This window comes from Coenobita brevimanus, chromosome 101, assembly GCF_032717465.1.
Source record: "Coenobita brevimanus isolate Jiangsu-jjx chromosome 101, ASM3271746v2, whole genome shotgun sequence".
NCBI lineage: Eukaryota > Metazoa > Arthropoda > Malacostraca > Decapoda > Coenobitidae > Coenobita > Coenobita brevimanus.
The window spans coordinates 67,878,970-67,902,590 of record NC_137054.1 but is presented as its reverse complement, the minus strand read 5'-3'; the positions used below and the strand labels follow the sequence as shown (position 1 = coordinate 67,902,590).

The following is a 23,621-nucleotide window of genomic DNA, read 5'->3' as shown; positions in this document are numbered from 1 at the left end:
ACCTCATATCACTGGGAATTGGGAAACATGTTGGTGTGGACTTAAAAAAAAAAAAAATGTAGGTTGCGCAAGACGTGGTGTGTGTGATTCATGCGACACGAAAAACCTCAGGAGGAAAGTGGGAGAGGTTATTGTCTTGGGTCTGTAAGTTATGATGGTGGTGACGAAACTCATAACTGATGGGGATGGAAATAGGAATAGACAAGATGTGATAAATGCTTGGACAACTGCTTCTCTGAATGTGACTCTTACTATCAAGATTATTGTTACTAGTGGAACAGTTACTAAAAGTTAGACATTAATAAGTGTCTTTATGTATACTGGATTAAGATACTGCAGTCTTACAAAATATTTTCATTTATTTTCATCACATGTCAGCACGTTGGGTACTTAGGCAGGTGGGTGAAGGCACTTTGTAAGACAGGCCCACTCGCTCCCACTCACCACAGCCCTGTGTCAGTGTGTGCCACCTGCCGTCACCTCCTCCCCAGCCACTCGATAAACAGGCACTCGTTGCTGCGGTGGCGCGGTGTGATAGCGACGTGCAGGCCGCGTAAACAGTGCCTCACTGAGGCACGGACACGGCACGTGCACGGCTGACACCTTTTCGTGGCGGGGATGTTTAGAACGATTATATATATATATATATATATATATATATATATATATATATATATATATATATATATATATAGGTAGATAAATAGACAGATAGATAATTTGATACATGGCATCCCGAGAGTTGACGTACTTACTTCAGGTGATCCTAGGGGTAGCTTTGGGTAAAAACTGCAATATCAGTATTAGTCCAAATCTCAACCAGTACCGAACTGCACCTATTGATGACCCTACAGTATAGATAAAAATGGCCTCTGCTGAAACGAATTTAAAGGTACATCTGTCCCGACCCATCACTGACACCCACATCACACTAAACAATACCTTTCCTCATCTAGACTACGTTTGACTCTCTTCCTCCACCTTGTCCTTGTTCCCCCTTTTCTTCCCAGGTCTCTCAGACACATTCAGTCGGTATCATAAGTTTCCATTGTAAAAAAAATACATGTTTCCTCTTATCTCCTTCTATGTACTGAATCCCTATATATTCCATGGTTTCCGTGTGTGGGTTCATTGTCTCGAAGCTACTAGGTCCGAATCCTGGGCTTCCCTTTTTGTTTAATTTTGAGAATGCCTAACTCTTTCCTTTCTGACGGATCAAGGCCCCACTGGAAAATATATACACACATACATACATCTGACTGTCTATCTCTCTGTCTATCTATTTCTGTCTGTATGTATGTATGTATGTACTGTACGTATAACAAATCTTGGGGCAGATTGAACTTCGAGGTATTCAACTTGTATCATTCTCGGTTTTCCTCTCGGTCAAAACTTGGCCGATATGAGGGGTACAGTTCAAAAAATATCACTTTTAACCAGCAACATATGATCTCAATAAATATTTCTATAAGTTTGGTAATTCTCTTTATATTATCATTTTCAGGAATTTTATGATTTATTGGTGAACTTCGAAATTCTTTGCATAGTAGCTTGGCAATGAATGACGACTAGATCCTTTTTTTTTTAATAATTAGGTTAGTTTTTATTCAATATGCAGAGTCGTTTCTTTACATGGAATAAAGAAATTTAAAATGTCAAGCGACCAACCACCACGGCACCGTAAGAAATAAGGATTACTTAATAGGCTAAACAACATAGGTGTGTGTGGGGGGAGGCGGGGGGGGCTAACATCAAATATCGCACCGCAGTCCCTTTTTTCCTCCTGTTGCTTGTAGGAAAAGGAATAACCACGCTCACATTTACGGTTTTTGTACACCTGTCACTTACTCCAACACCTGTGTCACCTTTGTTCTTGCACCTGCACGAACGTCTCACCTTGAACACCTGTATATGATTATCAGCGTCAGTTTGTTGCCACTGCGTGCAAAGTCTCACTAAGATTCAGTCCATATTTTTAAAAGATTTCTCTCTTCCAATATCTTGACATCATTGTATCCATTTTTGGTGCCCTGCAAGACATAATCCTTTCTTCTGTTTTGTAATGATTTCCAACGATAATTAGGCCACACCGTGTAATTAGAGTGACTGACCTGATGTTTGGCTGCCGAATGTGAAAGGATAATTGAATTAATCTCATCTCCCTCATTATTTATCATGAACTTGCTGCTTAAGTGTTTACAGGTGAATTTTGTTTCATGTCACTTAGCTTCAGTTATTTTCCATACTATTTTTTCGGTTCGCTTGAGGTAATATGATTGGTGGGTTGTGGAATTAATGCGGTTGATGTTGTCTTGTAAGCCTGCCTTGGAAACAAAAAATGCGACACCCTCACTCAAATGTGTGTGTGTGTGTGTGTGTGTGTGTGTGTGTGTGTGTGTGTGTGTGTGTGTGTGTGTGTGTGTGTGTGTGTGTGTGCGTGCTCTTTATGCGCATGTGTGTTCCTTATCAGCCTCTATGTCTCCCTGCATGTGGTTCGAATGCAAAAGAGATGGACATAATCACAAATTTATATACATGACTGTTTTTGTGGTCTACGTTTGTGTATCTGTAATTCACACACACACACACACACACACACACACACACACACACACACACACACACACACACACACACACACACACATGGAAGCTTAAGAGGAGGAAAGCATTTTTTTTTTTTATGTGTCTGACTCTGGGCATAGGCTTCACAGCCTGCTTCCAAGGCCCAGTGGTCCTCCTACATACCATACACCTCCACATGTCACCATTGCGGCACTAACGCCCACCGTCCATATTGAATACATGCTAGGGCTGTCTCATACAGGACTGGTGTATTGGTATTAGCGGGGGTATTTTTACGACCCGTCGAGGGGTCTTCTGGTAGATCAGTAAAATCTGATTTTATGAAGTTTATATCCACAAACTGTTCCCTGCCCCAGCGGGGATTTGAACCTGGGCCCGGTAGGACTGCAGGTTACCAAATTTTTGCTAAATCCCAACATTCCCCTAGAGTATGACACGTAACGACTGAATCTGCATCCAGTTCCCCAGCTGAACCGGTTGTAGCAGCAGGGGAGCACAAGTGGTAAACAAACTTTGTCCAAGAGTCTGACCTGTCCGAGAAGGCTAGGGGTAAGGCAGGGCAGAGGCGAGGCAGGGGTGGGAGACTCGGTGGGGGAGCTTCTCTGACGCCCGATACATTTGTCCCTGTTCCCTCTCATTACCTGGCCATCAATATCTTGCTCTCACCCTCACCCTTACCCTCTGCCCCTGCCCCATCCACCATAGCCCACTCCTCCCTCCCACCCTCACCTTTACCCCATACCCCTGCCCATCTGCCTTCACTTATACCCACCCTCACCCTTACCTTCCACGCCTGCCCATCCATCATATCCCACACACCCAACCACCCTGACCCCTATCCTTTACCCCTCCCCTTCCACCTTTACCTCCACCCTTCCTATCCTCGCCCTTTCATCCAATCCGCCTTTACTCACACCCTTACCCTCTACCTTACTCAAGCATCCACTTGACTCGCCTAACCTATTCACACTTCGTGCATCCCCTCCTCACCGCTTCATCCATTCCATCCCCATGCTTTTTCCACCCTGTCCTTACTTTTCCACTCATGCACCCACCCACACATCCACCCACACACAGAGGCAGGCAAAAACAATATCGCTTCGCCCTCTAAAGGATGGCAATAAATAAACAGAAGCAGTAACTATGGGATTATTAAAATATTTTCCTTGATTCCTCACGTTGTAGTTAGTTACTGTCAATATTGTTTCCTTAATCATCTCACTACACGTCTAAGGGTCATTCTCCAGAGGCTGTATGTTCTAGTCCTTTGTTTAATAGGATGCGTTACCCTTCAGCACAAGTGATTACCGTTTGCCCAGGTACTGTATGGGTATTAGTAATCAGAGTTGTTATACCAGCCACCTCAGTACATACTGCACATAGTCATTTATTAACCACCACTGTCACAGCTTTCTTCGTGTGTGTGTGTGTGTGTGTGTGTGTGTGTGTGTGTGTGTGTGTATAAAGGATATGATAAGAAGTGTGTGTGTGTGTGTGTGTATGTGTGTGTGTGTGTGTGTGTGTGTGTGTGTGTGTGTGTGTGTGTGTGTGTGTAAAGGATATGATAAGAAGTGTGTGTTTGTGTGTGTGTGTGTGTGTGTGTGTGTGTGTGAATGACGTATAATGTAAGGGACGCGTATGACTTACGTGTGTTTGTGACACCTGCTGCCGACGTACAGCTGTGGTGTGGTGTGCTGAAAGGTGCACTTGTTTCCGCTAACCTTAGTCTCTCCGGCAGGCGAGTGTGCTGTGGGCGGGTTCGGGCTGCCGTCTGTAGGCGTGGCGGCGTCCTCCCCCAGCCACGCCCACTTAGATTATAACGACAACGTGACGCCCACGCCCATGGCCGCACACCTGGCTGAGGGTGGGGTGGCACACTACCCACCTCACAGTGGGTTCATGGCGGCGTCGTACCACGGGGGCGATCTGGCGGGGCCTCTGTTCCAGCACTACCATGGGGCCGGGGGGCCTCTACGCTCCCACCACGGGGGCCTGGTGTACCCCGCCCACCACACGCCGCTCATGGCACATCATCACCATCATCCACGGGGGCTGGAGCCGTACCCCGGGGGCGCCGGGGGGGCCCGGTGGGAGGCGGGGGGTGGTGGACCCCGTGGAGCCAGCGAGAAGGCACGGCGGGAGCAACGCATCCGGCGGCCCATGAACGCCTTCATGGTGTGGGCCAAGGTGGAGCGCAAGAAGCTGGCCGACGAGAACCCTGACCTACACAACGCCGACCTCTCCAAGATGCTCGGTCAGTGCCTCACTTGTAGTATTGTGGGAGAGGAAAGGGGAGGGGTGTGTTTAGTAGTACGTCCCTTAAACCATTCTTTGCCTCAGGACAGTGTAAGCATCCTGCAGGGAGCGAGGTCTGCCCAACTGTCAGCTAGTGATCCGCTATGGCCATATTGATTAAGTGTGAGCATGTGTAAAATTCAAGGCAGGATTATTAAGGTTCGAGGAAGGGTAGCAGGTCCTGACATGATAGAGCAAGTCTGTCTGGTTAGCAAGTGTAGAGTGTGAGTAGGTGTGGAAATGTGTAGCAGGTGTGGATAGGTGTAGCAGGTGTGAGTAAGAGAGGGCGATAAGAGGTACTTGAGGGCCGAGGGGCGGTGATAGCACCAGATAGTACTGGGGTGTCCCAGATACTGTACTGAAACCGCCCCTTCTGCATTTCCCTACACATGCCCCTCACCCCACATCAGTCCCTTGTCCCACACCAGCGACAGTCCCTCACCCCACACCAGCCCTTCATCCCACACCACCTAACACATCAACCCCTCAGCCCACATTAGCCCCACACCCCATATCCCAAACCAGACGTTCTCCCGGCAACCCACAACAGTCCCGCACCCCTCACCCCTCACCCCTCACCCCATCCCTCTTGTCATTCCATTCCTTTTGACGGCTAAATGTTGGAGGTTGGGTGAGTAGGGAGGAGGAAGGGTCATGAAGGTAAGTGACGTAGTATAGCATTTGCGTGTTTATGTTTGTTTGTATTAAGGTCTACACGTATGTAAGTAAAATATATGCAAATTATAGGCCTACATACTTTGAGCATATATTGGAAGCCACGTAACTATTCGCATTTCAGAGATGTGTGTGTGTGTGTGTGTGTGTGTGAGGGAGGCAGAGTGACGTGGTGTGTCAGTGGCGAGGTAGGTTATCAGCGGGCACGTTCCCAAAGGCTTCACCTGATAATTATTAGCCTCATTTATTTTATCTAACCCTCCCTCCCTTCCCTTCCCCGTCCCCTCTCTCTGTCTCTGCTTTCCCTTTCTCTGACTGCACATTCTTTTCTCCCTATCTTTACATTACTGTAGAGTACTTCCTTCCCTCCCCCCTCTTACTCCCTCCTCTTCCACTGGTAACAGCTCCCGTATCCACCCTTTCCCTTCATCCTTTTTCCCCTTTCCACCCTTTTTCACAATCTCCCTCTATTGTCTACCTTGCCCTTTTTTCCCATATCCATCTTCTCTCACTTCTTTTCATTTTCCCCCTCCCATCTCCTTCGTTCCCATTTCAAGAGGTGCAGACTGACTCAAATGACACAGAAAAAATGGATCCTCATAATATTGACTAATGGGGACTATTATTGTCTTCTTAGCATGACACGGGGTTAACGGTGCCATGTGACACACTCAAGCTAGTATGACACACTCCCTCAGCTAAGTAGAATTGTCTTGCGTTGACTGGAATATAAACAAGAGGGTTAATATCTTTACAGTGTTTTTCTTTCGTTTCTTCTTGGTGGTGAGAGGACGGGTGGGAGTCAGAGGTGATGACGAGGATGGAACAGCAGAAGAGAGAGAGAGAGAGAGGGAGAGAGAGAGAGAGAGAGAGAGAGAGAGAGAGAGAGAGAGAGAGAGAGAGAGAGAGAGAGAGAGGGAGAGAGAGAGAGACTGTATAATAAATAGAGTATGAGGCACAACACACCATCACACCTGTCTGGTAAGGTTCTTCACCCCTTCTCCCTCACGCTCAACACACTTTCCCTGTGCACTTAGGCTACCATGTTTAGTCTCTCTCTCTCTCTCTCTCTCTCTCTCACACACACACACACACACACACACACACACACACGATGCAACAAACGAATATTGCAGATTTTGTTGACGCTTCTCTTCACCTCACAAAGATTCCATCCGTCTCAAAATAAGTGCTTTCTTGAGTATCTCTTTCGCTGCTGTGGATGTATCTCGGAAAAGCATGAGTCAAGGTTAGCAAATTGTCTCTATCACCCTTTTTAGGCCAGGGATGTATTGTTAAAAATTTCTTGCGGTATCCAGACGACCTTTTTTAGCTGACGATACGGTGTTAGAACTGAAGACGTGAAATAAAACCTCCGTTAATCACTCCTTTCTTATTCGTCGTCCCTAAGCTGATGGAGTTCGTCTGTGGGTACCAAAGAATATTCTAACAATAATTATATGAATATGTCCTTGCCCTGAATCAATTGACTTTACACTGAAACACTTCCTAAGAGAAAATATATGAATGTACTGCTGGCGGGAAATCAAAGCGATGTGCTGCAGTTGTTTACATAATATTTCTAACTTCCACAATATCCGCATGGCATGATATAGCACAGGAGGTGACGATGGAAAGAGAGGAGAAGAGGTGGTAGCGATGTTTATTTATTCCGTACTGTATATGTAATGAAGGCGGTGTTCATATGTAGCAACTATTTTATGCCTTGTTCGACATCTCTATCATTTATCAGTTAGCTGGATACGTTTGTTGGTCTGCATTTGCCGCCTGTGCTGGAGTGAGGAGGGGGAAGGTGTGGGGAGAAGGGAAGTAGGAAGGTTGTTTTGGTGTGGTGTGTGTGTGTGTGTGTGTGTGTGTGTGTGTGTGTGTGTGTGTGTGTGTGTGTGTGTGTGTGTGTGTGTGTGTGCGCGTGACTTGTTTCACTGTTTGTCTTTCCACACTTGTTCCTCTCCCAGCCGTATAACCACTTTTCATTTTTTGTCATTTTTCGTCTACATTTTCACCTCTTAACACTCTCTCTCTCTCTCTCTCTCTCTCTCTCTCTCTCATCTAATCTACCTTGGCCCTGCTTTCTCTGTCTCTGTTCTTTTACCTCCCTCTTCGCTCCTTCTTCTTCCCTCTTCTTCTAACATTTTCTCCTTCTTAACTCTCTCTTGGTCAGGATAATTCTAGCATTCTATTTCAAACGATTTTATTCTGCTAGGAGCCAGTCAAAAGGGCCTGAGTGTTATTATTACTACCCTCATGGTCGGGAGAACTCTAGTATTTTATTCCAGCTGCACTACATTATTTTTTTGACATGAAAAGGTGTCTTATTAGCCTGAGAGTGTTAATTAGTCTTTATATGCTTCGTCTTACCTCCACCCCTATTCTAATTATTTCCCTTACCTAACTCTTTTAACGCTTCTCTCTCCCCTCCTTCATATTTTCTGTTGTTTCATTATTTTACAAGTTATTTTCTCCCATAACTGTATTTCCCATATTTTGTCTGTCTTTCAACTTCTGTCTCCTGTAGGTCTGTCTCACCAGTTAATGTTCAGACAATGTTCACCGAAATATATTGTACAGTTCTTGTTTTGTCTGCATAATACATTCTCATCACCACACACACACACACACACACACACGCACACACACACACCTGCCTACAAAATCCTTCCTATTTCCCCTTCCCTCACCTCTGCACATTAGCACCAGCGGTGTGTGTGTGTGTGTGTAATTCACCGGGTCGGTCAGGATCACTTGATGGTCGTGATCGTCAGCTTTTACCCTCCCGGAAGGGACCTGAGAGCTCATATAGTCCGATCTAAGGGCAAGGCTGTGACCTTCACACACGCACACACCGTCCCCTTGCTCCAGGGGGACAGTAACCACCCACTTCGTCAGTGAAACTTTTCGCAACCTGAGCGAGGCGCGAACTCCCGTCCACCAGTTGGCAGGCGAGAGCGTTACCACTGCACCAGCGAGTGTGTGTGTGTGTGTGTGTGTGTGTGTGTGTGTGTGTGTGCAGTGGCGTCACCAGGGGGGGGCTAGGGAGGGGCTTAGCCTCCCCAAATCAAGGACTCAGCCCCCAAAAAATTGCAGCCTCCCAAAATAATAATAATAAAAAATCACCAGCTTACATAGTATGCTTGCAGCTCGGCATTGACCCACCTAGCCTTCTCCCAACCCCCTACCGCCAATCCACTTTTATTCGTGCATCCATATTAGTTTAATACAATATTATTTATAGTTATATAATGTGATTAGTTATTCACAATTTACGTAAACCTATGACTCAAATCATAATAGTTATAATATATTAGTTTCCCATATACTTTTTCCAAGCTTGGTTTTCTTTGAAATATACTTATTGCACAAAGAATGCAAGATTGTATTAAATTTATCAAACTTATTATATATTTACAATATATAATATGGTATATATTAATCACGGAGCTTTAAAATTGGATTATGCAGTCTAAAATATCTGATCTATGCAATTTTTCACAAGTTCGAATGTTCAGAGTATCGGAACTCGGAATGTTTGTTTACATTGAGAAGTGTCCGTGAACCGTGGCTAAATCCTGTGTTGTATTCGGTTTTACTTGAATGTTTTGGTTTCAGTGGCTGTATAGACGTTACAACGTTCCGGTATATTGCTAGCCACCTCACTTTACCTGTTCATTTTTGTTTTTACGGATATGAGATCTAGCCTATACTCTATACAGAGTCAGCAGTACTTAGTTGGTTCAGTCGACACTCGATTTGTCAGAACTGAATGTCATTTCCCTTTTATAGGCTATTCTGCAATAATACATTTGCGGATATCAGCCATCAGCCACTCAAGTGATGAAAAGGTCATCTAAAAATCGTCAGAGACAGGGTGACAAGTAAATTCTTTCGCTCAGATGAGTGCCAAGAAGTGGCTGTTATTGGGAATGAGGTGCCAGAAGCAACCCCAGATAACCCCAAAGCTGAACCCATTCAGACATGTGTAAGTAGCCCTATATCAAACTTTTTCAGTAGTCATTTTATGAAGCTTAGGCCAGGATTTTTTTAATTGATTTATTTTTAAATTGGCTAGGCCTAGGCTATTTATCATTGTCGCAAATATATTGTCTTAAATGTACAGAGTGGGAAAGTGAATGGCTTTGTTTTCCTATCACAGTACCGGTAATGGAAGATAAATCTTGGCAATTATATCTATATACGTTGAGCTTCTTTGAATTATCAAATTTAATATGGTAAGACTAAGAAACCGTTATGATACCACATAATACTAGCAGTTTAAGAAAAACTTATCTGCAAAAAAGCTTTATACAGTTACCTTGTACACATTATATCATAAGGTTTACTGATACCTAGTATTAGGCCCATCAATATTCATGTGTCCTATAAGTTTCTTATTAATAGCCTATGAGACCTTATTTTACTTTTTCTTCATCTATAGGCCTCAAAAATTCCCCTAAAACTGCTCAATTTCCGAAAAATTTTCCGGGGGGGCTTACAGCGCCCCCCCGTACCCCCCAGCTGCATAGGCTCGCTTCGCTCGCCCCCCCCCTTCTACCTACACCAGGGCCACAGCCCCCCAAAATCTGACCCCTGGTGACGCCACTGTGTGTGTGTGTGTGTGTGTGTGTGTGTGTGTGTGTGTGATATCAGTATGTTTATTCATATTGTTATGCATCCATAAATGTGTGTGTGTGTGTGTGTGTGTGTGTGTGCGTGTGTGTGTGTGTGTGTGTGTGTGTTTTGTCATATAAAAAATGGATATGCATGTACATTTGGTTCAGTGTGTGTGTGTGTGTGTGTGTGTGTGTGTATGAGAGAGAGAGAGAGAGAGAGAGAGAGAGAGGAGGGGTGAAGTGAGACAGACGAGAGTTGAGGGAGGGAAGAGTTGAGGGAAGAGAGGAGTGAGGGAGGGAAGGGGTTAGGGGAGGGAAAAGGGAGGGGAGGGATGGGGGTGAGTGGCAACAGTTGAGCGTGCAGGTGAGGGTGAGGGTGGGGGGGGGGTGTCAGGTGAATGGTAGTAATTAAATCAGAATGTATAATGTCCTTGATGCTCCTCACTTCCTGCCACCCTGCTCCACCCTCACCCTTCACCCCTCCACCCTCACCTCTCACCCCTTACCCCTCACCTCTCCATCCTCACATCTCCATTCCCACCCCTTCTTCCTCTCGAAACTCACTCTCACCTTTTCATTCGAACACTTTCCCACAACAAGTGTCTCATTGCTGCTCTTCCCTTCTCTTTTACTGCTGTGAATAGAGTAAAACTAACTCTTAATATCACGGTTGGACAGCCTCGTTAGAATTATAAAGTTTCTGTGTCTGTGTACCCCTAAGTAATTCACCCTCACCCTTCCACCTATCTCTTTATTGCTCTTCTGCTTCCCCCTTCTCCACCCTTCATCTCCCTCTACCTTGCCCCTGCCTCTCTCCCCTCTCTCACTCATACATGTCCTTCCACTCACCTCCAAAATCCTTCTCCACATATCCTTCTCTCTATACACATTCCACTGTTCTCCTCGCATCCTCTCCCAGTCTCCCAGCAACACCACGTTTTCCCCTTTCCTTTTCCATCAAGCTTTCCACATATTTAGTCTTGTTTCCACCTTCTTAAGTTACGTCAAGCCATCTCCCCATTTTTCTTCCACCTGTCATTCCAGCTTTCCACCCGCAGCTGATGCTTTCTCCTGTTTCACGGTTTCCTGTGTGCCTTCCTCCTTCAGCTCCTCCTCCTTCTTCTTCTACACTTCCTCTTCCTCCTCCTCCTCCTTCTTCTTCTACACTTCCTCTTCCTCCTCCTCCTCCTCCTCTTGTTAGCATCCTCTTCTTTATGTTTTCTCATTCCTCTTTGTTTTCCCATTCTTCTCACAGTCACCCACTTCTCTCTCACTCTCTCTGTCTCTCGTAAATATATATAAGCGTCACCAGTAGCTAGACTCATGTAGTTCCCGCGACAACAATTTAACGTGCCTCGAATGCTTGGGATGGGCAGTGTGTGGAAATTTCCTCACTGATTATTTGCTCCGTGGAATAACAGGGCTGGGAGCATGAATATCACGTGGAACCAATTCATGAGTAACCTTATTTATTGTGGTGACGTCTGTTGATGTTTGCTGTTTGTTTTTATGCTCGTGTTTGTGCGTCTGCTTACTGATTATTGTTGCTGTTTGTAGTGGATTATTTTCAACGTATGAGTGATGTTTAGAGCTGATCCTTCTAGTTAAATAAGTGTCCTAAGGTGAAGAAGATTGTCTCGAGATTGCAATAAGAAAATAAAGAATCATCGAATTGAAGGAATTAAAAACTAAATCCCACATTTAAGATTGAAACTAATTACAATGGAGCGGTGCATTTTTTATTCGTGTTTAAAACGAAATGAAAAAGGTACGTGTATAACCATAATTGATGCGAAGATTATGTACAAGTGCCTGCTTTCTGACACGCTGGCCGCTTGTTACATGGCAGCAGTGGACAAGCCTTGAGTAGTTCGCTGTTGCAAAGGGTCAATGAATCACTGTGCAACGAATACTGGAATAAAATACGCCTCGTGCTCCTCGTCTTAAAAATTGCCTATGTCGATTTTTCTTCACTTTGCCAAATAAACTCCATGACTGGTTTTATACACTGTCATGTGAGGTTTCTACGTCAATCTTTGTACTGTATATTGCATGGTGTTACTTCTCACTCCTTCCTTCTGGCATTGGTTGAAGAATTCAGTAGATGGGAGGAATTTTCTGTTTAGTGTGCTTTACTCAGTCACGGAGATTGAAAGGTACGCTTGGAGACACTTCGCTAGGGAAAGCAGGCCTGATTCTGTTATTGTACTTTCCTATGTACGATTCCCTCTCTCTCTCTCTTTCTCTCTACTGTAGGAAATATGCTTTCCACCACACCACGCCACATTTGCCACAAGGTCGCTCTGATCGAATTTCCTGCTGACACTCCCAACCCTTCCTCTTTTTTTTGACACCTGCGTTACACATATTTCGCAATGCAGAGAGAGAGAGAAAGAGAGAGAGAGGGAGAGAGAGAGAGAGATTCTGGACTACAGAGGGTAATATATGGCACTTATATTAACCCACAGACAGACTACCACCCCTATATTGACAAGACCCTGAGTATTGTATATGGTAACTACATGGGGGAGGGCGTGGAGAGGAACATTCCACTCCCAATACTTCTTTTGGCATGGAGGTCTCCCGCTGCTCTGCCCATAACTTTCATTCTTGCATTCACTCTTTCTTTCTTTCTCGTATTTCGCTTTCGGATTCGCTATTTAAGCTCTGCTCTCATCCTCCGCATCAGTCGAAATCACCCCACGCTTAGATAGACAGAGAAACAGACAGATAGATTGTTAATGTCAAACTCTTTCGTGGCTGGTGCGTTTGTTGAAGAGGGGGTGATGGTGTGGCTTGCTTGTTGGCGTCGTGAATGAGAACTGGAAACTACTTTAATGGAATCCAAGCTGTTTTTATGGCAGCGGATACCATATAACAAAATTGGTGTGTGTGTGTGTGTGTGTGTGTGTGTGTGTGTGTGTGTGTGTGTGTGTGTGTGTGTGTGCAAAGGAGGACAGGGAGGGGGGAAGAATAGTGCTAAAAATCTCTTCTACTCTGATTCTTTTCCCTTCAAAGACCAGTAATCTATATTCTCGATCCCTGTCCTCGTAACTAAATAGGAAACAGGCTGACAATTATACTTTCAGGGCACAGTTTATTAGAGTATTATCATGATTTTTTAAGTCACAGTAAAAAAAAGGGGAACTGTATATCAGAGGCAGGATTTTCTATTAGGCCCTGGGGGAGAGGGGAGAAAAAAAAACAGTACCCATTCCTTCCCTGTATATCGTGAAGTCGACCCAAGAAGAGGAGGAAGTGGGGCTGGTAACTTCCTCTGTGTTTTCGTGTTAGGACCCCCGCCGTCGAGCAGCTGTGATTCAAGTACCCTAACACCTCCTAAAGGACAGGAAGGAGACGAAGACTTTATGGGGAAATTTCCGTCTCCCTTACTTCGTGTTCCCAGAGAGATCAGACATAGGAGCATAAAGACAGAGAGCAACTATAGCCTGCCATTTACCCCCATACTACAACAAGGGTATAACAAAACCATGAGGGTAAGGTTTAGAGAATGAGAAACTGAAATGGCTAATGCTGCTGCTGATGATGATGATAAATATGATGATTGAGGTGGTGGTGGTGGTGGTAATGATGATGATGATGCTCTAATTCAAGGATGCACATCTTTATATTACACAGTTCTGCGCAAGGTATCAGCAATATGAAATGGCAGGAATGTGGGTAGCTCTTACGTGTGTTGAGATTAGTGGGGATCAGAGCAGGGGATATGGACAAGGGAAGGACTGAGTGGGGGGAGAGGAGGAAAGGTACGGGGGGTGTGGAGGGGGGAAGGTGTAGAGGGTGTAGATATCCGGGCTGTTAAGAGTTGGTCCCCCTTCTGTAGTGTCCATTTAGCAGTCTTTACATGCTTTTATTTAGTCCCCCCTTTATCTGTCACTCGTTTTCTTCCTGTGTTTCTCTGCCCTGCTTCCTACCTTTGTTTTTACTACTCTCTCTCTCTCTCTCTCTCTCTCTCTCTCTCTCTCTCTCTCTCAGTAGTGTCTTTTTTTGTGCATAAAGGATGTGCAAATTTTCACACTTTGCCTCTAATCTCCGTGTAAATTGTGCGTTCCTGCTTCATATTGCTTGGGATTTTGTTTTTTCTTTGCGTCTCAGATCATTCGCACATCCTTCTGTCTACAGCTGCTTCTCAAGTGCGTCATATTTCCGTCATCATCATCATCATCATCATCATCTTCCTCGTCCCTCTCCTCATCGTAAGAAAGAGCCCGTTCCGTAAGCACATATTTCAGCCTCTCTGTATCGTTCTTAAGTCACATGGGAAGCCTTGGTCTCCTTTGGTTTTATGCTTTCATCCTGGAAGTGACGCCAACTAAAATATTTTCCCCCCTACCTCCTCCCCGACGTTATGTAAGAATAGTAATAAGGAAGGAACAGGTGGGCCCTCTCCATCCCCCATCCCCTTGTTGTCTCATTGTTGCAGGCCAGGTGTGAGGATCTTCGAGACTTTTACATTTCTTTCCTGAAGTTGATATTATATGGACGCAGGTATTTCCTTCTTGAGTAGTAAACACACACACACACACACACAGACACACACACACACAGACACACACACACAGACACACACACACACACACACACACACACACACACACACACACACACACACACACACACACACACACACACACACACACGAAAGCAACACTCAAGCCTATGACCACAAACATAAGCAGATACAAATGCAAACATACATATACTCAAACGCATGCACAAACACATACAGTCCAACACACGCCAATACAATATCACATCACTGGAAACTGCTGAGAATAATCCCCATACTTACTGCGTAGTAGGAATATGCTTTCATTCTGGACTGTCATTCTTGTTTTGTCTGTGAGGTGACATTCAAAGAGGAGACAGTGAATAATGAACGCCACCCACCTTTTCCGTGGGATGCAAAACAATTAAACCTATTAGGCTCGTTAAATTATCTGAAGTTAGAGAAAAACTGAAGTGATCCCCTGAGAGTTCAAAAGGTTAAATGGACGAGGGGTTCAGATCTGCGCTCATTCCCTCCTGTGCTAGCAGAGGGATGTGGTAGCCTCACCCCTTAGCACGTGTGACACAAGCACCCTCAGAGTTCTTGTGACACATGATAGGGGCAACATAGAGGTGGAGTGTTAATATTCATAGTCATGTCTCGTAGGAAGTCAAAGATTCTTGGTAGGTTTCAGTAGCCTGGGTGACACGGAAAAGACGATGGCGATGACGATGATGAAACTGTTTATTCGTGTCATGCCTTCAGCTCCTGTTTTAAGCATCACGCACCGATCGTAACAGATTCCGGACACTTACGTAACAGCGTCCATAAACAAGAGCGAAACTGCCGGGGCGCAACGCAGGCCGAACGAAAGGTTAAGGCGCGTTTCACTGCGGTTCGCCTTGTGTCGGGTGGCAGCGGTCCGGGTGGCGTATGAGGATGCTGTAATCTGAGCGGGTGGAAAAAAAGATGCTTCCGGCCAGGCTGTGTACTCCACCCAGCTCCACCATCACTGCCACCATCTCATCCACCTCCCCTGCCATCAATTCCACTGTCATCATCATCATCATCATCATCTCTTTCATCACCACTGCCATCACTCTCATCGTTTCCTTTATTACGACCGTCACACCCATTACCATCACATTTCCTCTCTCATTATCATCATACTTTCATCACCTCTGTTATCATTTCTTACCACCAATACTGTCCCTCTCACTCTATCCATTACCAAGACTGTCACCACTCTTATCATCACTTTCGCCTTTTCTTAGCTTTTTTCATCATCTTTTCACCACCTCTATCACCATGTTGTTCATCACCACAGCTGTACCATCATTTTCACCGCTTGTTACTTTCACTGTTGTTTATAATTATTTCTTACGTCTACACCTCTCACTACCATCATGTGTGCCCCTATCACCACTTCTGCAATCATCTTCATCCATTTTTTCACTCTCGCTACCATCTCCACATCATCATTCCACCCACCTCCACCACCACTTCATTCACTCTCCTCCCACTATATTTTCCCCCGTCTCACTGCCTCCCCTCCCATCACCATCATCCTTTCACCCACATTCACCATTATCACCATTTCCTCTCTTTTCTTCTCAGTGCCATCACCATCACCTATGTCACCATCACCGTCATTACCTCTGTCACCTTCACTGTCCCCTCACCATTATCACCATCATCAGTAGTGGATCCATAAGGGAGAGGATCGTGGGAGTCCGGACCCTTCCATAGTCCTTTTATCTCTACTTGGTCCAATTTTTTGTCCCTTTGTAGGATATGCCTTGTAGTTCAGTGGCAGGATAAGACAGTATTACGGCTCTACATCCTTCCCATAGCACTTATTCGTGATTAGCACCGCATTCTACTTTTAGTCTCTTGTTACCGTCCTAAATTCACGATGGGGAGATGGCAATTTTGGACCAAGTTAAAGTATAAAGGGTGAAGTAGTAGAATAACCCGCTGCATCCTTGTGACGTCCTTTTTACTTTGCTCTCTCTGGTATAACATGATTTTTTTCGACTCAGGAGAGGCCCTTCGTTTTCCATGGCTTTACGAAAATATATGTAAACCCCTCCAGTTCGAGAAATCCGTCCTAAACTGGAAATTATCGTCAGGGAAGACTATAATGGAAAAAAAAAAATGATGTTCCTAGGCTGAGGCGGTTCGTAGTTTCCTGCAATAAACAAAATCACTGAATGAAAACACCCCCTTTCAAATATCGCTGAATAGGCCCCTTCATCACACTGTTTCTTTCACTACTATGTTAGCCATCATCATCATCATCCTCACCATCATCATCATCTTCATTATCATCGTCACCATCATCATCATCATCACCATCATCATCATCCCCAACCCTCCTTTGCTCTGTTTCTTTCACCATTACTTCAACTACCACCACCACCATCATCACCACCACTATCATCACCACCACCACCATCATCACCACCACCACCATCATCACCACCACCACCACCACCACCATCATCATCATCACTATCCCCATCCTTCCTTTGTTCCGCTTCATTCACCACCACTTTAACAACCACCGTCATCATTATCATCATCATCATCATCATCATCATCATCATCATCATCATCATCCCTCTTTTGTTATCACTTTTACTTTGCCCATCTCTTGTATTAACATAACCCTCATTAACATCATCATTTCTGTCATTTCATCACTGCCACAACCTTCACTCTCATTATTCCTCTCATCAGTCAGGCCTTTCTCCCCTCATTATCTGTTATCACCACCACCACCACCCTCCCTTTCATCATCTATCTCACCACCATGAGAAATATAAGGCACCACAGTCATCGCTTCATCACCTAACACCTTCCGTCCAATCGCATATTTTTCATATAATTCTGTTTCTAGACGATTTAACTCAGCTTAGGGAAATCTCAAACTGGAGGGGTTAGCTACAGATTTCATGAGATAGATAGATAGATAGACTTTACTACTAGAAAGCCTCCATAACCCAAGTAAAACGGACTTATGGTAGATTTAGTAAGATGTAAATTCTATACTGTAGCTAAGATTTTAAAATATCAGTCACTGTGTATCTATTTTCATCTGTGTCAAAACGCTTTTCACCGCAGTTGTAAATATTATGGTCCCACTCCCACTACCTTCACACCATCTCTTCACTACCATCATGATCATATAGTACCACTACTAAATCTGTCGCCACCACCACCACCACCACCACCACACTTTCCCACTACTGCCACCACCTCCACACGCAACTGTCATTTATTACCACCACTACAACTCCTGCCACCACCATCTTTTCTCACCACTACCACCACCTCCACACACCATTTCACTTCCACCACTGTCATACGTTGTGATCACTACTAATCCTATCACCACCACCACCACCATACCCACCCACTACGGACACCACCTCCATCACCGTGAACCTCTAATGGTAGGGGCAACTCTAGACTCTATTCCAACTAGCACCAATCTATTTTATTCAGCTAAGAGTGAGCAATAGGAGTCTAAGGAAGTCAATAGCACCCTCACTGACTAGTAACTTAGCTCTCTGCCATCCCTCATCCCAAATACCATCACAATCTTTTTCCCCTCAGCTTTCCTCACCACTCACTCCCTTCAGTTGTCGAAACCAGAACTTCTCACCACCACCACAAACACCACCACCACAACCATTATCACTGACGTCATCACTACCACCTCTATCAGGAGTATTTCACCGCTATCATCACTATCTATGCCTAACATCATCATCAACAACATCCTTATTTTCTTTCATCTTTCAAACCTCCAACAATTGATTTCCTCTCTCTCTCTCTCTCTCTCTCTCTCTCTCTCTCTCTCTCTCTCTCTCTCTCTCTCTCTCTCTCTCTCTCTTTCGTATTCTTATTATTTTTTCTGTTTCTGTTCTGTGCTAATCGGCTCAATACTTTTTTAAAATCAAAATATATCTTTCAATAAACCAGCCTTCACCTAAATTCATCTTTCATTTTCCTCGCATGCCTGTCCTTCTTCCTCCTCCTATTCTCTTCTTGTATATTTCCATCTTTGTTTAACCCTCTCTTCGTGCGCCCTACTCTTTTGCATTCGTTTCTCGTTCCTTTTACCCTCCTCTCTTGTATGGGAAGGGAGAATACATGATCTTTCCGCGTCTCTTCATTTTATTGCTACAGGTGTTCGATAGTAAACTGTAAATAAAACTGAAGGAAAACAGTATATTGCCATTCCCCCTCCCCTCAAGAAAAAAAAACTACACACACACACACACACACACACACACACACACACACACACACACACACACACACACACACACACACACACACACACTCTCTCTCTCTCTCTCTCTCTCTCTCCGTCTCTAAGTTACGACAGTGCATGGATCTGTGTGTTAATAAATCGCACTCTTGGCCGATGATCCCAGAACCCCGCCGCCACCACCTCTCTTCCCCGCGGCCCTCCCTCTCCGTCCACACGCCCTGCCTCCTCCTCCCCCCCTCCCCGGCCCCTTATCTTATCGCCAGCACCGCCAGCTCCACCTCTGATAAACACCCTGGGACGTGACACAGGGGTCGCCAAGTCCTTACCACATCACAGGGGCTACCGTGGCTTCGTGTCGGTCCTCTGATCATTCTCTCCTTCCTGACACTTACGGCTAAATAAAATCGTCAAGCGTTAACTTGAATATAATACTGTGTTCTTAACCATGAAAGGCGTAATGGTAGCAATATAAACTCTTCTAAGCTCTTATAACACACTCTCTGTTGAACACTCGTATAATCGCCTATTGCCTAGAAGGTCAAATAAAACGCAAACTCCCTCTTTACTGTAAAACTAGAGTTACGGGGGACAGGAATATATAGAGCACAGACGGAGGAGCAACAAGCAAAGAAGGTGGACGAACGTACTGTTTTTTCAACCATATTCTTTTACAAATTAGAAACCACAGAAGCTAAATCGATGGACACTGACGAGATCACCAAAATATTAAGTGATACGAGACTGGAGGGATGGCGAGAACAAGGAAGTGAATATTGCACATCGGAGAGATCAATGCCCAGCGGGGGTTAGGGGCAGGCTGAGGGTGTGAATTTCTTACTGACTCCTTAAGATTCTGCTTCACTTAACTTTTTGCTGCGATGATAATGTGTGGCGCAGAAATGATGATGTTTGTGTGGATATTACTTATGCTTTTTACTCTTCATATACTGAGATTTGCAGGTATAGAAAGAACACTCATTGATATATTTTACTCTCTCTCTCTCTCTCTCTCTCTCTCTCTCTCTCTCTCTCTCTCTCTCAACCAGTCAGGAACCGGATGCACTTGAAAGAATATAATGAAGAATGAAGAGTGGTTTGTTTGTCTGTCATTCTGTCTCTATGTCTCTCTCTCTCTCTCTCTCTCTCTCTCTCTCTCTCTCTCTCTCAGGAACCAGATGCTGCTGAAAGAAAATAATAAAGAGAGTGACGTGTAATGAGGACACAGACAAAAAGATGATGACATTGATGAAGTAAGAGTGACCTGTTCTTAACCTTACATAGAGCGGCTAGGAGGGTCAGTGTGTGTGTGTGTGTGTGTGTGTGTGTGTGTGTGTGTGTGTGTGTGTGTGTAACGAAGATGTGACGGTGGAGTGAGAGACGGCTACTGTCCCTCAGACTAACACTGGTGAGGGTGGTGACGGATTCTCTCTCTCTCTCTCTCTCTCTCTCTCTCTCTCTGATTGTACAGTACATTACAGTGCAGAAGTGTGTGCCTTTTAAAAATGAGGTTAAACAGACTTACACAACCACAGTTAGATGGCAATATATTGAATTCCCAGGAGATTTACAATTACACGGTTGCATATGAATTAGCTTGCAAGACACACATTGTACAGAAGCATAGAGTTGCACACACACACACACACACACACACACACACACACACACACACACACACACACACACACACACACACACACATCTATATCTACCTGTCTATCTATATATCTGTCCATCTATCTATCTATCCATATGTCTACATAAACAGACATACGGTATAGACAGATAGATATAGAACAATATTCCAACACAAGCACATATTTTTAAGCTACTTATTTTAGTGATTAGTAACTGACAACTTAAATCCAAGGGTCCCTTTTTGTACTAAAGAAAATCCTCTCTTAGTACCAAGTGTAGGGTGTAGGGGAAGTGTAGGTGGGTGTAGGTGTTGCTGGAGTGTTTGTGAGTAGGAGTGTGTTTAAGTCACCGAGCAATGAGAACCTCGACAAGGAACGATCACGTGAGAACACATGGAAGGACATACTACCGCCCTCTTAAAAACCCGCACCACAGTGGAATTAAGCCCCAAGGTCGAGAGGGTTGGCAGACACACACCCTGCCGACCCGACCGGCGGAGGCTCCCAGCATCGTAAGCGAAAGACCTTAATACAACCTGGAGGTCAAAGGTCAAGAGCGAGAGGTGAGATGATGGATACAGATGGATCAGGTGTGTTGTACGGTGGCACCCAGATTGATTATGAGAGAGAGAGAGAGAGGGGAGGGGAGGTAAGCCAAAACACATAAACAGATGATGAACGAATTAAAAATATATCGGCAAGGCAACAGAAGTACAAACCAATCTAAGGAAATAAAAAAAAGCAAAAACAATGTACAGAACAACAATGTTAACACAAAATCCAAATATCGACCTGTAAGCCCATCAACGTCTGTTTTTAACTTCTAATTCCTGATATGGCAAATCGATAATATTAAACGCAGTAGAGATTATAATAGGCTGAGGAGGGAAGGGGAGGCTGTTTCAATCCATTTACTATATGTCTTCCCCAAGCTTAGAGAGCGCATACCTCCCCCAGCGCCTATACCAGACTACTCAGATCACCATCAACATTAAATAAACTCTTCCTTGATCCACGACACATGTCCACAAAATTTGACTGAAATCTGTCTTGTGGAGAAGCAAACAAAAAGGATTCCTGTACCTGGACTCTAACTCAAACCACCACGAAAATTTAGTAAACATTTCCCACGCCCGTGACCCATATATCCACAAAATTAAACTGAAATCCATCGATAACTTTCAGAGAAATCTTATGAACAAACAAACAGACAAAAAAGAAAAAATCCTGAGCTTGACCTCAGATCGGCACCAGTGTTTAACCAAATCTTGCTTCGCCCTTGACCCATAGCCAAAAAAAATCGCTAAAATCCATCAACAGGTTTTAAAGATATTTTCTGTGGACAAACAGACAAACAGGTGTAAATACATAACCTCCTCCCAGCTTCGTTGACAAAGGGAAAAGCAACAACAACAAAAACATTAGCAGTATTAATAATAATAATAATAATAATAATAATAATAATATAATAATAATAATAATAATAATAATGGCTGATCGTTTGTTTCTTAAAAGCGCAGATTCTTCTAGGCTCCCATGCATTCAGGACCTCAAAATAACAAAATGAATGTACTAACGCTGAGTAAGGGCAGCGGGAGTATTGGCTGAATTAAAATGTCTACTGGTAATAATAATAATAATAATAATAATAATAATAATAATAATAATAACTGTTCATCGTAGTTACAGAGATTACGTATTAATAATTCCCATATTATCTTGCCCCATTCACCTTTCCGGATAAGAGGAGCGGTTTATTCCGGATACGTGAATGGGAATGTAAGTGGGCACGTGGGTTGGACCTGATAAAGGATCCAACTCCATAATTCACGCTCATTTAGCCGTATTGAAAGTCAGAGGATGTTGTGCCAGCCTCAATGGACAATGCCGCTTCTTCGTTCAGCCGGCATGAGAGAAAGAGGGGAGGCGAGGGGGGGATAGTCCGAAATACGCGAATCATTTCCGTCCTCGTTTATTAGCGGTATTTTAGCCTCTCTTTTTCGCGGATATTAAACACGGCGATGTCCGGAAAAAGTGGGAAGTGTAACGGGGTGATTTTTTTTTAAATATTCGGACCGGTTATCCCTGGTCTTGGCTGTGGTGAAGGTAGCTGTGGTGATTTTGGCCCTGTGGTGGCTGTGGTGGTGATGGTGATGGTGATGGTAATATTTGTGATGATAACAGTTGTAGTGGTGGTAATAGTGATGGTAGTTATGGTAGTGGTGATGGTATAAGTTATATTCATGATGGTGATGGCAGTTGTAGTGATAACAGTGAGAGTGGTTATAGTAGTGGTGATGATGGTAGTATGAGTGGTAGTGATGATGGTACCTGTAACTGTAATAGTAATTTTGATGGTAGTACAGCTGTATCAGGTTCGGAAAATAGTAGCTTCAGACTTAGCAATTTTGATGATGGTACCGGTAGTGATAAATCTGATGATGCAGTGATAGTGACATCGGTAGTTCTGATAATAGTTTTAGTAGTGATGAATAGTGTTAGTGGTGAAGAAAGCACAGTAGTATTATGCTGATGGAAGTAATAGTTGCCATGACAGTGATGATGATGATGATGATGATAATGATGATGGTGATGATAATTGTGGTGATGAGAGCAGTAAATGAGGTGGATGTGATGATCTCGAAGCATAGGAATACAGACTCGACTCGGCATTATTATAAACAAATAACTTTCTTTACAATGCCAAGCTCCTCTGAACTTTTAAGGCTAATACAACCTTAGTTTATTTTAAAATGTAAAACACACACTTTCTTAACAGGACTCAGAAATTACCCATCATGTTTACAACTGAGGACTGGTTTTGAGGTGACTACCCAGCTCAAAATACAAAATATATTCAGTGAAGACGTCTTAGAATATGCTTATTGTATTTATAATTCTTTTACTGATTAGGAGATGACCATGCATTATCCACATACCAAAAACATATGAAGGTGAGGGAGATTACGTGATCTGGAAGACACAGGCTTGTCTGGGGGGACATCA

At 44.1% G+C, this 23,621-nt stretch overlaps 1 protein-coding gene across 1 annotated transcript in view; it reads left to right on the top strand.

Moving 5' to 3' along the window:
- The window catches only part of LOC145415072 (uncharacterized), a 72,212-nt gene that overhangs the window by 10,588 nt on the left and 38,003 nt on the right, over positions 1-23,621 (top strand). Inside the window, exon 2 of the mRNA XM_080284486.1 lies at positions 4,312-4,839. Within this exon, the coding sequence (XP_080140612.1) occupies positions 4,312-4,839 (528 nt within the window). The remainder of the gene's footprint in view (positions 1-4,311; positions 4,840-23,621) is intronic.